Source organism: Seriola lalandi, unplaced genomic scaffold (assembly GCF_002814215.2).
Source record: "Seriola lalandi dorsalis isolate HSWRI2012SDOR001 ecotype SW California unplaced genomic scaffold, Sedor1 jcf7180002054949, whole genome shotgun sequence".
In the NCBI taxonomy this organism is placed as follows: domain Eukaryota; kingdom Metazoa; phylum Chordata; class Actinopteri; order Carangiformes; family Carangidae; genus Seriola; species Seriola lalandi.
The window spans coordinates 409,907-427,626 of record NW_019525500.1 but is presented as its reverse complement, the minus strand read 5'-3'; the positions used below and the strand labels follow the sequence as shown (position 1 = coordinate 427,626).

Sequence of the window (17,720 nt, the reverse complement as noted above, 5' to 3'; positions counted from 1 at the left end):
TTTTTTTTATTTTTTTTTTTTATATGAGCATTTTCTGATCTGCCACCTCCATTGCTGACTTCAGGTAAAGAGGGTCAATGGTTGAAAGAAGTGTTGACCAGTGTTGACTGGTAGCAGATGAGATCTGAACCATGGTTTCCAGTGACAAAGTGAGACACTTTGTATAGCCACCCTCCTGCCTGAAGTCCTACCTAAGAGGTTTTGCGGCAGGCAACCTTTGCTTCCAAGAGGAGACTCACTATTTGCATGACCACAAAAGGTTACCTGTCAGGAGAAGGTAAACAGGCCATTCAAGGCAATTCAGCAAATAAAAATGGTGCAGTTTTTCAGTTAATTTGAACTATAGTAAGTTAAGTTCTGCACAGCAGAATCTGCAAACAACTGCTGAAATGCTTTCAGGTGCCACATTCTTATAAAGGCATAATGAACTTCACTAATTGGAAAGGAATAACACTCAATGAGTTCTGGAAGATATCTTTGAATCATATTTTCATGAAATGAAATCGGTAATGAGGATAGTTATGACCCAGCTTCCATTATATTGGACATTAGACACTGGATCTGCATGTGTTGATCATTTTTAGTAGCATTTCTAAATATGAGAGTAAGACGGGAATGAGCACGGTTTGAATATAATATAGGGAAGACTTTACATAATCTCATTAAAAGCATATTTTTGCAGGATACCAAGGTTATACTGTGCATAATTACTGCATATACTAGCATACATAAATTATTCATTAATTTGGTTAAAGGTTGAATGCAATTCATCAAAAGCATCAACATACTGGTTGGAAGGCATATTTTGGTGTAATAGTTTAATTACTTGCGTAATGATGAATGGTACTGTTACTGCTTATTTAGAGAGTTACATAGAATTTACATGTGAATAGTTAACACACGTAGCACCAGGAGCAGCAATAATAGCCCTAACAACAATAGCAATAACCCTAACAATAGCAATCACACATTACACATTCTCCCTTCCTCTTGTGCAGCACAGTAAAATTATAGCCATATATTGTGTTGTTCTGGAAAATTGGAATCTGCGAGCGAGCCCTCTGGAGTCATGGACTTTAGGACTGTGCCTGAGTGTTTTCATCAAAGAGAATAGATAAGAGAGAGAGTTGACAAGAGTCTTGAGCATTTAAAGTTTGTAGTTCTGTTTGTAGCTGAGAGTTTCAGTGAGTTATGGAAGCACCAACACACTGACAGTAAGTATTAAATAGAAAAAAATTAGTACAGAGACTTGCAGTGGGATCCCAAAAAAATGCCAAAAACTATTTTCTTCAGTTTTGTAAAAAGGATAAGAAGATGGCAAGGAATCAAATGTGGGCTGTGGATGAGGAGGCATGTTGTTCTTTTTGGTATATCTCACACAATCCCTTGTAGGTGCTCTGCTCTTTGTCTTTAATCCGACTGCAGTGAAAGTCTATCTGTTTTTGCAGCTGTTGGCTCAGCTTCAGAAAAGATGAGGATATTCTTAAGTTTAGCTTAGGGTGATAGATATGCTTTTAATTTAACTTTGAATCTCAAAAAGGCACTGCTTTCCATTGACTGAATTACAAAGAAGACAAGATATGCTGCCACAATTTGTCCTTTCTTTCATTTTTTCTTTCCTAGAGCAGAAGTCTTTGATGGGAAAGCAATCAGGTCCTGAACGTTTCACCCCCAGAATCAGAGGCCCTCATTGGCACCCCAGGTTTGATATTCTCTATGCAGGCTAGTTTGATCATTGAACTCTGGCAGTGAAGTGTTTTGTGCCTTAGTCTCCTGGTTCATACAGGTTAAGACCTTGTCCACCACAGAACAGCTGGAGGCCTGATTGCTTCAGCCAGACAGCCTCACAGAGCATAGTGGAAGGAGCTTTGATTTCAACAGCCACCACTGGCAGATAAATGGGAGTTTTAGTCTTTATGTCTTTAAGAGATTCAGCCAGGGCGATAGAAAGATCTAGTAGTGCTCTCAAGATGTTGACACACATAGCAAAAAGAGTGACATTTTTTATCATCACATTCACATTCACAATTCTCTTTTACAAAACACTGAAAGCTTTAGTATTAGTGTAGTAGGAAAGATGAACTGCAGTGTATCGATGTCTATCTCTGTTGAGGAGAACCAGTTGAGGTGGTTCAGGCATCTGATATGGATGCCTCCTTAGTGCCTCCCTGTCGAGATTTTCTGGAAATATCTAACTGGTAGGAGACCCCCTGATATCTCATCTGGCTGATGTTGCCTGGGAGAGGGATGTTTTGACTACCTTGACCCTGCACGGAATAAGCAGTGCAAAAAAAGGGTGGACAGATGGAGAATATGGAAGCACCTCTTGTATAATGCCTCTTGAGATTTCAGTTTCCTTCCATTCTTAACAGAATTGTCCAGAGTGGGAAGGATAAAGCAAATTTCCAAAGAGTTTGGTTAGAGTACATAATGGCACTTCTCAACAAGCGCTTTTCATGTTTGTCAGTGCATCTGCAGATCCTCTGCATCTTGTCTGTGGTGGTGCTATCTCTTAGTGAGGAAAAGACTCTGTCCTTCATAGATACGTAGAGGTAACTTTGCAAAACTAGTCATTTGTGCTGACTTTTGGCACATAATGAAACCCATAGAGAGACCTGAAGCCCACTTGAATCTACCTCAATATTGGTGGCTGCAGTCCACAAACACTTTAACATTTCTTCCCACAGACTACCACCACCATCCAGAAACTATAGTGAAAAACCGTATCAGAGCTGTGAGAACATGACTGAAAAATTACTGAGACTACTGGTGATAATATTCCTGTAAAACAGCTATAAACTATGTAGCTTCAACTTCTGCAGCGTGTTAAAAATCCTTGTGAAATATTTAATGATTCAACTATGATGGCAACAGATATAATTTTTTTGTCCAAATTTAAATGTCTAATCACTGCCAATTAATGTATTTATAACTTTTTAAGTTGCTTTTATACAGAGTAGACTGCACGAGACCCACAAGAGTTTCTTTTGTGAGTTACTTAATCAATGAAACTGTTGATTTGATTGGATCTTCTACAGCCCACAGGTCTTAATTTGATCTCATATTGTGTGTTATGACTTATGAGACTGACACCTTTACTTCAACAGCTGTTCATGGAAGAAATATACACTGCTTCATTAGATTGAATAAATCAATAAACCTTTCTTTTACAATTTAGTTGAAGTGATGTCTTCATTTGCGATCAACTCAGTGAAGCTAGGTGTAAATGAATTGACGCTCATTTTTGCTGCATGACTACTATCAGCTATTTATGTGTGCTGGAATAAAGCTCCATCACTGTAAAACCCTGTCAGTATGACTATAGGCGCCGTGAAATGTACACTGTAGCTCCAAGATCAATCCTGACTTATTATAAAAGAGTATTGTATCAGAGAAGATACATGATCTCAACTCATTAATAGGCATCTAGCACAGACAAGAGAGAAAATACATCAATTACAGGAATTATGAATCTAAAATAAAAGAAATATGATGACAGGTTTCTGCATTCCACAGGATTTAACATATTCCAGTAACTGAACAAATAATGATGATTTTTTTAATCAACCATTGATAGTCATGTTAAGTGACAGGAAATTAATAATAAGAAGAAGAAGAAGAACATTAAAAAACTATACATTCTATTATTATCAATAAAGGTAATCATTGTAGTTAATCACTCAAATAACTGGAAAATGTCTCACAACATGTGCAGCTGACTGTGTTAAAGGTGCTTCAGAGGGCAGCACCCTGTGAAAAGTTTGAAACACTACATATAATGTGCCATCAAGAATAGAAAATGATAAAATTACATTTCCAATTTTTGCATTCCTGTACTATTATGCCTGTAGTATAGTATAGTTCTTATAAAAAAGGCATAGCTTTACAGTTTAGGGAACAGGCATTTTGCTTACTTTGCTGAGAGTTAGATAGGAAGATAATTACCACTCTCAAGTCTGTAGATTCATTATGAAGTTGGAGCCAGGAGACGGTTAGCTTAGCATAGCACAAACATTGGAAGCAGGGGAGTAACAGCTAGACTGGCTCTGTCCAGAGGTAAAAAAATCTGCCTCCTTGAATTTCTAAAATGTACTAATTAACACATGATATCGTACAAAAATTGAAGTCTAACAACGACAGGTTTTATTAGGCAGTATTTCTTTGCCGGGAGCAGCGACTTTCTGAAGTCTCCACTGGTTGCCTGGCAACCTAATGGTGATGTTAGGACTTTAGTTTTTAAATGGATTAAACAATAAGACACATTGTGTTAATAAGGCAGGTATAGGTCAGCAGATTTATTTTCACCTTTGGACATACCTTGCCTTTTCCCACTGTGTCTAGTCTTTATGCTAAGCTAAGCTAAGCTGGCTGCTGTTGTTTCATATTTAACGGACACATATGAGATTGGTATCACTTTTTTCATCTAACTTTTGCTTTAAGTAAAAAATACCTTTCTTTATTTAATCACCTGATGGTTGTTGGTTCCATGGTTAATTTATCTAGCATCTGTGTATAACTAATGAACTGTTGTGACTTCTTGTAACAGCTGCTCTTCAGTAACAGCGCTGATAATAAATGACTTAGATGTAGTTGATATTGATTCGCCTGTTTTATCGACTCTAATGGATTACAGGCTGTGACGTTAACAACAAAAAAAGCGCACAGACGCACGCACAAAGACACACAGACATTTATCAACCCACTTTACCTTGTCATAGTATCGTATCTCATAGTCAAGGATAATACCGTTGGGCTGTTCGGGCGGTGGCCATGACAACGAGAAACTGCGGCTTGTTGAGCTCACTTGGTGCATTATGGGAACCACTGAGGGAGCTGTTAAAAACACACACACACAAGTACACACAATCAATTAGGCAGTTAAAAGATTCGCTAGCATGCCTAAATGCCATGAATATGGAAATATAGTGTGTAATGTAATGACATATTGCCAAAGATTATTTACACCCAAAGGAGAAAAATCTTTTCCTCATCCTGGCTCATGAAAACAAATTACTGCACTTGTCACTGATGGGGAAACAAGAGTTATGTCTGCAATGTATTTTTACTCATAATTCTAGGAACTAGAAGCTGTTAGCTATAATGTATTTCATGGTTTTGCTTCTGGGATATTTTTATGCGATGGTTTTCATCAGAGAGGAAGGAATCAAGACAGGGAGATTAATACTACACAAGGAGAAGAAGAATCAAATTGATGTAAGTTCCATTAACAGTGAACTGTGCCTCAGAGGAAACGAAGGGATATTAATGTTTTCTTGAAAATATAATTTATCATTTGTCTTATGCATTCAAATGCAAGTACATAGTATGAGGGCTGTGTCATCATAACACCATGGGACTGCTGTGATCCACAGTAAATGCTGTGGTACCTCAAGAGCCAAATACCTCTTGCGTAGTCATAATTTGACAGCGTGAGCGAGCTGTCACCTGAGTACTTCACAGTCTTTTTTAATATAGCCACAATTGACATTTTCTCTATATGTGGAGTGAGTTTCATTTCCTTAGGTCCCATGAAATGTGCTCAAAACCTATTGCATAATTTAACCCCACCCCCCCCCATCCCCGAAGTTCAGTCAACCTGAAATTAAATCCATTTTTGTTGAGTCCTAAAAGATTTCAGGGATAAGAGAGTTTTGCATCCAGCAGCAGTAACAAATGTGCTCAGAAAGCAGTGGGGTGACAATGGATCATGTTTCGATTAGGGATGAGCTGCTGCAGATGAGGTAAATGATGTGATGAGAAAAGTAGCTTTTAAATCTGAATTTGGGTAGCGGTGGAAATATCACTTGTGTCTGTCTCTATAAAGTATTGATGGAGCAGTAACTCAGCTCACTTTATAGTCTCTAAGAATTATACTGTCAAGAGATTGAGAGAGAGGGACAGCGAGAGGAGGGCAGGGAGAGGGGATAAAGGCGAGAAAAAGAGAATTGAGGCAGAGGGAGAGAGGAAAGCAGGATGAAAGCTGTGGATGTGCAGGAAAGACAGAGAAGGGGGAGAGAAAGGGAGGCAGAGGGAGAGAGATGACAAGCTTATAACATGTTTTATGAATTAAAAGACTGTAGCTCAATTTCCTTTATCCCCCTAGCCATCCCTCCCTCGCTTAATCCACCATGCCCCGGGGTATGCTTACACACATACACAGACGCTTACACACATACACAGATGATTACACACACATACACAATTGCACAGCTTTTGCACTCCCACTCACCAGCCTGATTGGTTGTAATGTTGATTGACAGTTGTTGGGCGGGGTAAGGGCTCTTGTTGGAGACTCCATTGATTGCCTGTGGAATATAAAGTGTAACGGTCAGTTATCCCTATACAGACATTAACATTAATAGTTATTTTAACTGGCTCCTAAGTCCTTTCCCCCTTAGTTACTGTTGCTACGCCTCTTAAGCTTTCTGTTCTGCACATATGCAGTTTACAATGATAACAGGGGCAGATTTACCACTTGAAATTCTTAGTGATTTTTAAAACAATGGGTCCTTAATTTCAGAGGGAAAGAAAAGCAAGCTCCTAATTTTTAGGGAGCAACTGTCGATTTTACTGTTTGAAAGAACAGATGTCGCTTGCAGATTTTGCCAGATGATTAAAGTGACGTCAGCCCCATGAGTTGGTTGAAAAGGCCATGTCCGGGTTACTTTTTAATGTTTCCAGCTGACTCATGTTGAAAGCAGAAATTTGTAAAACTGTCTTAAATATGCACTTGTTCGCTACACACATTGATGGCTGGTTGATGATCCATATAAGAAACATGGATATGAAGAAGCAGTGTATTGCAGTGTAGAGCCAGCTAGCTCCATTGATATAATTATGATAAAGAAAAATGTTAAGATAATATTTAAAACTGGTGTCACTGGAGTGTAACTTCCTAAAGTCCAATAACAGGACAATAATGTAAAAGTTACATCACAATCTGATATAGTGGCATCCAAGACCCAATACACCGGAAAAGCAGAGAAACCATATTTCATCCATTTTCCCATTTTTTCTATCAGGGTTTGGAAAGGCTATAATAAAGACACAGAATAAATAGAGTATCACTCTCAATACAGCTCCATGGAGAAATCCAAAGCTTGACAGACCTGCCCTGTAGTCTTTCAGTTGCTAAGCTATGATTGGACACTCGCTCTTCAGGGGAAGGTTTTAGCAAACAGTCAATAATCAGCAACAATGGGATGGTTTTAATATCAGAGTATAGAGTCGCATTGAATCTCTAAGGTCTCACTGTCTTTCTCGTCTCACCAACACAAAGACACAATTAACAAGTTCTAAGTGTGTTTTAAAGACCAACTCATTAGCTGCTACATATTGTTTGTCATGAGCTCAGTTAATCACTTTGACGCTCAAAACAATGTCTTCAGTCGTAGCAAATCATTAAACAAAGGGCTGGTAATTAGTGACGCTGGTTTGATGGCTTATTTCAAGCTCTACTCCTTTATCATCATTTTTTTCATTATTTTTTATGTTTTTCATTTCTTTATTTTTTTGAGTATTTAAAAAGAGTATTTTAAAAAAGCTTGTAGGTGTCAGCGTTTTCAATTGGTGGATCATTTAACTTTGGGAAAAAATGAACTGACCCTGAATATCTCAATGGAAATTTGTCTTGTATCTCAAAGGTGGATGCCTTCAGTAACCACTAAAATCTAATCAATACTTTCACAATCAACACCTTCATTTGAGTAATTCATTCTTCCATCATTATTGATCGGTTCATCCCACAACAGACAGCTTGAAGAAGGATCAACTCATGCATCCAGGACACACGATTCATATCAGCATACCTCTACAAAAGGATTATATATGTTATGAGTGGATTCATACTGAACTCTGGCATTAACCTACACCAGCTACACAGGCAAATTCCCTAAACAATTACAAAGCAGGTGACGTTGATTGAGACACCCAGCCTTGATGGTAAACTGAGCCAATGGTACAGTATTAAAGGTTCACCACTGCACTAACTTTATAGACTTGTAGTGAGTTGCCTTGGGGTTTGAGACAACATGATATAACTGCAGATTGTGCATAAAAGTCTGCATGTCAGCAAGCATTTATACAGCCTCAGTATCCTTGAGCATCACAGTGAATATCTGGCAGCTATTTGCATTTAAAAAAAAAGAGTTGACAGCTTGAAGGTTGCTTTTGAAGTTGGAAATATGTAATAAGTAATAACTACTCTTCTGAGTTGCATTATAATTAGTTTTCCATAATGGTGGACCAAAAAAAAAAAAAAAAAAGAGGATACAGTACATTTCAAAGTATCACTTGGTGTGAAAAGCTGCAGGAGTACTTCACTGAAAATCCAACTGTTGAGCATCAAATACTCACCTCCAAGTTTGTTTCTTGCTTTTCTGTGGAGGGCAGCAGCTTTAAATATCCGGATTCAAAGCATTTACAGTGGATGCTAATGGCAATCCAAGGTCATGGCAGTCACTCATCCAATCAATAAATGCTACACTTGCAGTGGAGCTTTGGATAGTGTAACCCAGAGCTGTTGCTATGTAGTATGTTGTAGAGAAACTGTAGAGAAATGTTTTGGTAATTCTGAATCAGAGTCTCTAAATCCAGGATGAATACAGCTGCCGTCCTCGACAAAGGAGTAAACAACAAAGTTTTAAAGAACCAAGTACAAGCGGTTAGTGTTTTCACTGTGGTATTCTTTTAACAACACCGCGTGGTGAGCAAAAAACTTCCCAGAATAAATAAGGCTTTAAAGAGGCATCCCTCTCTCCGTGGACCAACCTGTATGTCGAAGGTGTACGATGTGTGGGCCCGCAGCTTGCTGATCTCCACCCGTGTTTCCTTTAACCCCCGCTTGCCTGGAACAAACGCCACGCTGTCGTCACATGGCTGACACGCACGGCGCTCGTTGCTGTGGCACCGGCGGCATAAGACGTTATATGACAAGTCGCCACGGTGCCCAGTCTCACGTGGCGGGTGCCACTCCAGCTGCACTGATGTCTGGTTGACAACTGAGACCACATTGCGAGGCGCTGAAGGGACACCTGGGGAGAGATAATAGGAGGATAAAAAGGGATTAACACCGGAAATAACACGTTTCCAGTGTCTGTGTCAGTGTGCCTTTTAATAACTCTGTAACTGTCCATTATAAAGTGATGCAAATATTAATCAGGTGCATTCAGATCAGTTTGTCAGCTTAAAGCACCTGCATGCAATAAAACTTCATTATGGTGAGCACTTAAGAAAACTATTTGTTTTTTGTTTTTTATGGTTCCTAGTAATGGCATATGGATTTTTTTTCTTCTTCTTTATGAGCACAAGACGTTTGGCATTTTATAGTGGAGTGAGCTGTTGTTTAACCAGACTGTTACTAAGTTTGTATGAACACAGTAAACTCAGTTTGGAAATGTTCCGGTTAATATAACATTTCACTAATTAGCAGTTAATGTAAATGAGTGACCCAGTCTGTCATATAAAATTCAAATAATCATTTATTTGTTCTTTGCAGAAACTGGAGTCACCCCAGCCCCACCCCGACCCCCCAACCTATTCCAGTACATGTTTTCCATAAGGACATATCTGACCAGTAAAGAAAGATAATGTAAACAACTCAACAACAGCATATAAAAATAAACTGTTAAATATACTGTTAAAGTGGGGCTACCAGAGGAGGAAAATAACACTAATTTCAGAAACATTTGAAGTATTTTAACTCAAGTATTTCAGTTTGATGCAGCTTTATACTTCTACTTCACTACATTTCAACGGGAAATATTGCTCTACCTTTATCTTACTACTTATTTTAAGACAGAGATTTTAGATAACAGCAAAAACAATTCTTCAATTACTTGACAAGCCAGTCAACAGAAAATTAACCACTAACAATTTTGATATGGGATTAATTGTCATTTGTCAGCAAAAATTCCAAACATTTACATAAAATGTGAATATTTGTTTTTCATAGTCTCCTATGGCAGTAGACTCCATGTCTTTTTCACAATTTTATGACATTTTAAAGACGAAATGATGTTGAACTTTTTAATCAAGAAAATAATGGGCAGATTAATCCTCGATAGAAGTATGATAAGTAGCAGCACTATTACTGAAGGAGCTTAACGCTTTAACACTGGAAGCTGCAACAAAAAAGAACATCCTTTCCCATCCCATCTTGGGTATCTGAGGAAAACTTTCATTTATATTCTAGATTAAAGTACAGACATTAGACCACACTCAAGTCAAAGCCTGAAATGAGTGCTATCAAAAACCTGGGCTTTTCTTCAAACTGACTAGTGAATACGAGGATGATACTTTACCTTTAGTGACATCAGTTTGTATATATCAGGGGTCTTACAGTTTGAGCTGTTGTCTCTCACTGTCTTCCTGAGGCTGCCTTTAATGCAAAATAGCCAAGTGCAGTCTCCAACCAGTAAAGCTGGTATAAATGTAAGGAATCTGAGCTTTAGCCTGTCACTATCAGTCAAAAGGTGACCTGATAGCTCCCCACCAGCGGGATGATCAGTGTCTTTTTGTCTCTTTGCAGTCAGTCACTTTCTCTCTTGCTTGTCTCTCTCAGCTCATATCTTTGATCTGAGGAGAAACTCTAGTTTTTAGGGTGTCATTGCGAGTCTTTAATGCACACCCAGAGTTTTCACAAGGTCAAACCTAGCGGGTGCACTTCGCCTTGACTGTTCGCACACATCACAGACACACTTGCACGACATGCTGACACAAAAACAGTAGAGATTAAATGGATACTCAAACTCGGCATATGTTGAACCACAGAGTCATAAGAAACATCTGAGGTGGCCCTGTGGAATATGTGATTGTGTGTATTTCTCAAACAGACACTCAGAAACACCCACACTGCAGCATCAGTGCTAACAATCAGTAGGGGGTTGAAAATCTAAGCAGCACCATCTTATAAACATTCCTGCTGAGAGAGCGAGAGAGAGAGAGAGGGAGAGAGAGAGGGAGAGGACCTGTCGAAAGCTGTGCATTCATAATTATATGCACTCAGGCACATGCAGGGTGTTGACACAGATATTCACTCAGTGTTACTTTTTTATCTGGATAGCACAAATACAAATTCTTTTACACAGTCAGTCACTCAGAGAGTTACACAGCAAATACACATTCAAATGAAAAATTGGAGGAAAAGAGGTAATAAAGACATTTTAAATTGACCATTTTTTACTGCTGCTACAATAAAGCAAAAACATTTTACCCACTTCAGTGAGTTAGCGACACAACCTGCACTGCAGTCCACAAACACACACTGTACTTTTTCACTGTTTTGTAAATGGTTTTCGCGGTATCAATCTGACCTGTACACAAAAATACGCTTCAAAAAACCCACACACACATACAGTACAAACACACACCCCCTCCATACCTAGGCAGCCCATGAGGCATGCTGCGGGAATGATTTTCTGTCAAGCAACTATCCACACACTGCGCGCTCACTCTTCCATTTCGCTGATCTGATTTTATATCTGATTGAGTTTATACCATATATAAATAAACTGAAGCTCCATCCTATATTGAAGTTCTATCCTACAGTTTTCTCAGTTTTCACTCTTCTTTTTCCAATGCTGTTGTGTCTGGGGGGAAAAAAAATGTGTAACTCAATTTGTTTTTGCGCTTTAATTTAAAGTACTAAGGTAATTCCCAGAGCTGTGTTGGCTGAGTAGTTTGACACCTGACACCTTTTCTCTGGGAAAGTTGATTTTTTTTCTATCAACATCCATTTGAGAGCCTGCTGCTGCTGTTTGAGGTAAGGCTTTTCATGTAGTCTCTCTGTTGTCAGAGTACGTTAACTCCATAAGTTGTTCCATAACCACTGTGACAAAATCATTCCTTAAATTTTCACTTTGAGGTTCCCTCCTTAGTATATTTCAACAGATAAAAACAGTTAAAAATGTGGCAGCATGTAACCCTAATGATATTTTTTATGTTTTTAGTGTAAGACATGAAATGAGCTTTAAGCCCTCTGACTGAATTACAGCTATGGGTGACAAATCATTGTATTTATTACCTCGATTGATGTAATCATAGATCACTATGTCACCATTTTACAACAACACTGATTATGCAGCTAAAGGTACTTTCACACTCAACCTGTTTGACTCTGTTCAAACAAACTCTTAAACCATTTGGTTTGGTTTATACAGGCTGATGAGGAGGCTATTAATCAAACTATGGTGTAGGCTAAAAAAACTACACCACAACTGCCTGAGAAGTTAGTTCTCTGTCTACTTTCAAGTGAACTCTGGTGCAGTTTGTTTGTGGTGTGAAAGCAAAGAGGACCACAGGATTATGTGATAGTAGATAAGTGATTTTAGTCTGAAATTAAAACATAAACTACGATTAAATCCACCTGCTGATTGTGAACTCTCAAGGAAGCACGTCCGCAAAGAGTGCAGATAAGCCCAGCCCAAGGGGGCCCATGCAAAGGTCATGCAAAGATCTATGGTTGACCCAAGTACGACTATTAACTTACATCAATGACAAAACTATTTATAATGTATTTACATATAAATATAAGTTGAAAACACATTTAATTGTCATCTGATAGCCCACCCACCATTGTGAGAATGGTGCGGTCGAAACACGGGGCTAGTCAGATGTCTGTCTCTCTCTCTCTCTCTCTCTCTCTCTCTCTCTCTTTCTCACAAACATTGACGGACCCATCTGTGAACAGTTCCTCCTCTCCCTGCACAAACTGAATCAAAACATGATCATGCGGAAGGAAAGATTGGTGCTGGTTTTTCCCCTCAGAGAAGACGGCTGGTGTAGCTGCTGGTCAATAGCGACTGCTCGTGCAAGTGGATAATGTTAATGTTAATCCTTTAACTGTGTCACTGAATGTTTGCCTGCTCAATCCACATGAATATTGAAAGATATGTCCAAAGGCTCAAAAGGGCTTATCCTGAGGAGGCCAGTCTGGACCAGAGGTTTCAGCCAAACACTTGAAACTTTAAGAAAAGCTGAACAGTCCGACCGGTGTGATTAGCTATCCAGTTAATTTGTTTAGAATATTTCCAGGCTTCTACCAGTGCTGCTGTGGCAGGTGAAGCAGCAAGAGAGGGTCAGGAAGGGATAGCAGCTAATGAACAGGGAGATGTAGGAGAGGAAGAGGAGGACAGCAGCCAACATGCTGCTGTGGGCATGCTGCTAGGGCAGAAGAGACAGGTTAGATTGACAGCAAGCACAAAGATAGAGCTGTATATATTATTTACTTGTCACAAACTACTTGGCTATTACAATATTTGCAGTGGAGTAACTTATATATGCTTTTATATACCGTATATAACTAATCCCTGTACACAGAGGGGCTCAATTTGGAAAATTTACTACAGGTTTGCACTGCTGGGTGGATTAGTATAGCATCATGTTGTCAACATAAGAAGATCAACCCTATATAATTCCAAGATTACAGTCAAGGGTCAAAACCGCTAAAGACGCTCATAAAGTGGTTGCTGACATTCACTGTCACTGTTCATGCAATATGTAAATCTGAGTGTTTTTCTACAATTTTTCCCCAGAATGTTGTAAATTCATTTGTGGATATAGAACAGTAAAATGAATGAATGACCCAAAGCTTTTTCAACCCGCTCAAATATCATGAAGTTGTATCCAGGTCAATAGGACGTGCACAAACACACACACATGCACCTATGCGCACAGTACATACACACAGTTGCACAGTTTGAGACTGGCTACACAGTCACTACACAGTCCAAAAATGATTCATGTCTCAACCTACTTACACCATCTCTCTGTGGAACTGAGAGGCAGCGTTTTTCAAACTCTGTGCCTCGTCTTGCATAGCAATATCGCCTCTTCAACACACTAAACACATATTCACTTCAATGGAAAGCCTGAGGAATGTGGCAGCGTTATTACTTACTGCTCCCCAAATCCCCAAACAAGGACGGGAACATTGCGGCACACTCACTCTGAATGAGCTGCATAAATTAAGAGTTGGAATAATAAATCAAAGCAGATATTGGCCTTTAACTTAATGATGAGCTATTGGACTGCCAGTGATGTTATGAAGTGATATCCTGTAATATGTCAGCCATTGGTAACTTTAGTCCAAAGATCTGTCTCCACGTGGTCTTCTTGAGGTATAATCGCACTCAGCTACATAGCTAACAGAAAGGTTTATTATGTATTTTTTTGTTTGTTTATGGATGTATTTGTTTGACAGAGAAAGAAAGACTGACTCACTGGTGCATATGTCCTCGGGTTTGTCCATGTCTCCACGGTAATAGCCGTTCCGACAACCACAGAGGGTGGCGGCCTCGATGGTGGAGCGACTGTTGAGCGGGCATTGCTGGCATAAGCCTGCCCCCTGGGAGGACTTAAAGGTGCCCTGGGGACAAGCTATAAAGAGAGAGAGAGACGCATAAAAAACAATACACAACTCTGGATCCAGAACAGAAATGAAAAATAATAAATATAACATAATTTTCATAGCTTGAGTCATGTCTGTACGCCTTTTATTTGTCTTGATAGCAAAACATTTGATAAACTTTGTTTCTGAAGGACATTGAACCAGTGTAGTTATTATTGGTACGATGAAGTTGACAAAGCACAGAGCACAGGATTTTCTGGGATAGCAGCTCATGAGCTTGTTCTGACAAGATACACAAAAACACTTTGTGTGGGGCCACAAAATCTGATTATCTGTAGTGTAGATTACGGTTTCATTTCTCTAGCTCCCTTATCTGGGTCAGAGTTGTTCCTCTCCCTAAATATTAACTGAATTATCCTTTATGACATAAAACACATGAATTCTGAAACATGATGTCCCCCCACGTTTTCTTTCCAACTTTTATTCATTCATATTCAGGACAGCTCATGCTGAGTATAAAGTACATTCCTGTTATTCAGCTTGCCTACATGTAGTATTATTATTTACATTACGCATGGAACAGAACAACAGTAGTAATGGAGGTCAGAATCAGCGTCGACTGGATAATGGGTGGCGGGACAAGGATTAGTATATTTAAAAGGAATTGCACATACCTCAGCATTTGTAATTACTTAACCTGAATCATGCAAATTAATAAAATAACCTTACAAACTTTCCAAGCTTTTGCACATATTTAGCAAGTCTGTTATAACTCAGGAGACAGTCAAATGAAACAATGACATCCTAGAGAAGTGTGGGGTACATACAATTCCATATAATTCTGTAATGTAATTAATAGTTCTCACTTATAAACATTACTGTACTTCCAAAGAACCTCTTTTTCACATCTCTCTCCATATTCTTATCCGAAAACAGCAGGTTTCTGATGCCACTGATGGATGCATCATCCCCTTTTTCTCCCAGCGCGTCAAGCAAAAGTAGTGTTGCATTTTTCATTTCTGACATGTATTTTTAATCGCGACAAAGCTCGACCTTTGCCTGGACATGATGTCATCGACCAGAATTATGGTGTTACTGTTTGGGTTAGATGTACATCTGTAATATCTTACTGGCTCTTTGAACAGTGACAGCTCATCTCTGTCACGTCAGAGATATGTTTAGCTTTCTAAAGCCTTCCAGAGAAGCTAAAATCATTCTCTAATTTGAAATTCTGAAGTTAAAGGGGCTATTTGTATGTTTCCGTTGCTGCCAAGCGTGGTTCCTGGGAGCGGGAGGTGGTGATTGTTGCTTGACAACAGCTCCGACCATTGTTGCGTTTACACAAAAGGTTATAATACGCCGTCTGAGCAGCAATACATCTCCAGGGCAGATCTGAGGCTATAGTGAGTTGCTACCAGGCCTTGCTGGTTACCGTGCTAACTTCGGTACAGGAAAAGACGTGACTGAGACAGGAGTTAACTTTTGGCGTTGCTTTCCACCGCTGGAAACAGCTTTTGGTGAGCAAAGGAATGGTCTAGACTGATGAGTAAACAACTGTTAGCTAATACCAAAACTTACATATAGCTAACCCAAGGAAGGCCTAGCAATTGTTCTTCTAATCAGGTACACAAAGAGTTTGTGTTCATGTGTCAGGTGAAAGTACTTCTCACTTATTTCTTAGTGGTATAAATATTAGGTGCCTTGTTCAAGTGATTTTGATAGCAGCTCAGGTTAGCCATTAAACATTTCCACGCTGGTCAGCAACTGAACCCTTCAAAAACTCAAATTTATGCACAAACGCTGCCACCACAGCACTACTACGACTGGCTGTGAGATTGGCAGCAAGTACTGGGAGTGTGTCACAGCTGAACTATAACAAGGTCTTACATCTAGTTTGAAGTTGAAGTGAAAAAAAGGTCACAGCAGATTGACTTCAAAAATGAAATGTAACATGAAGACATAGTCAAACATCCAAGGTAAAACATATCGCAGGAAGTCAGAATACATTATATCCCCACAGGATGGCTGTTTTAAACTCACACATAGGATTTTATAAGTGCCTTTTTGTGAGGGCAAACACATTCTGAATTATGATTATAAGTTAAGAAAAAAAGACGAACAGAGAAGAGAGGTGTGAAATGAGAAATAAGACTGAAACGAAAGCTCTGCCAAAAGAGTGAGGGAAACGAAATGAGGTTCTTTTTTTTAATGTTACTGTTTTCCAGTTTTGATTTATCTTTAGCACTTTGTTTTCCTTCCTCCACTGTAATGAATGCTCACTTTATCTCCGAGATGCTTATGATGCTGCAAGACCAAAATGCAAATGTTACATAGATTTATGGTGGAGGATATAGAAGGATTGCACAAGCAGTGCTTTTAAGTCTGTAAAAACTCCAAACAATGACTGAATAAAAAAAGTGAATGAGACAAAGAGCTGGAAAGTTAAGAGCTTCAGAGTGTCACTTAATCAAATGTTAAAGGGTTTAAGGGTCAGATAGATTTTGCTCAAGGACAAAAAGAACTAAAGTTATAGAAAAAAGAAACAAAGACAGACACAAAGAAAAACAAGAGGAAAGGAAACAATGAAAGTGCTCCTTCTATCCTCCCTTCATTGTATTCCATCTGTGTTCACTCCCCTGGAATGTGATGCTGTTATTTCTTGGTCTTGCTGATGCTTTTGTTCTCACAGGATTTACACTGGGCATGTTTCACTGCGTAATTACACTGTCCATGAGCCACGGGCCTTAAAGAAACTACTCAGATGTTTTGAAGTGTACTTCATATCAAATTGCTGGACTTGATTAAGCTTGTATTAAACGTGAGCAATTTTATACATCGCTGCCCCCCCCCCCGCTGATAGCATGGAGTAACTGAACACTCCTTAGGTCTCAGTGTCCTCTCATTATAGTGTGGTGTGGAGGAGGTTGGTGAGTCCTGATATCTCTGGGTAGACTCATTACATTTCAGTCTTCAGTCGGGATGTTCACATGTTTTTTTGACACTGGTGCTATAGGAGTTCTTTAAAAAAGTTAGTAACCACCATATATTCACTACATTTTCACATCTATAATAGGACAGTCTGAGTCCAGTGAACACAGTCAGTCAGATGAAGATGAAGTCCAGTAAAGGATCATTTTGGCACTTGTGCACCCTAGAAAATGTCCCTGTGCAGTTCACTACCATCTCAACTAAGAACTGATTTGAAGCACACCCTAAAGATGGAAGTATCACAGCAAACTACATGTTTTGTCTGACATGTTGGAGGTCAGTATAAGGACGTGTATATAAATGTTCCCAATGGCCTCACACAAAGGCAGATTGAAAAGCGGTTTGACTACAGCCGGGAACCTTTGTTGCAGCTCTATCCCCCCCA

At 39.1% G+C, this 17,720-nt stretch overlaps 1 protein-coding gene across 1 annotated transcript in view; it reads right to left on the bottom strand.

Moving 5' to 3' along the window:
* Positions 1-17,720, bottom strand: part of LOC111645393 (ephrin type-B receptor 1-like) — an 83,021-nt gene that overhangs the window by 27,363 nt on the left and 37,938 nt on the right. Inside the window, exons 6-9 of the mRNA XM_023394605.2 lie at positions 14,221-14,376; positions 8,770-9,032; positions 6,230-6,305; positions 4,709-4,833 (exon numbers count right to left, since the gene is read on the bottom strand). Of these exons, the coding sequence (XP_023250373.2) occupies positions 4,709-4,833; positions 6,230-6,305; positions 8,770-9,032; positions 14,221-14,376 (620 nt within the window). The remainder of the gene's footprint in view (positions 1-4,708; positions 4,834-6,229; positions 6,306-8,769; positions 9,033-14,220; positions 14,377-17,720) is intronic.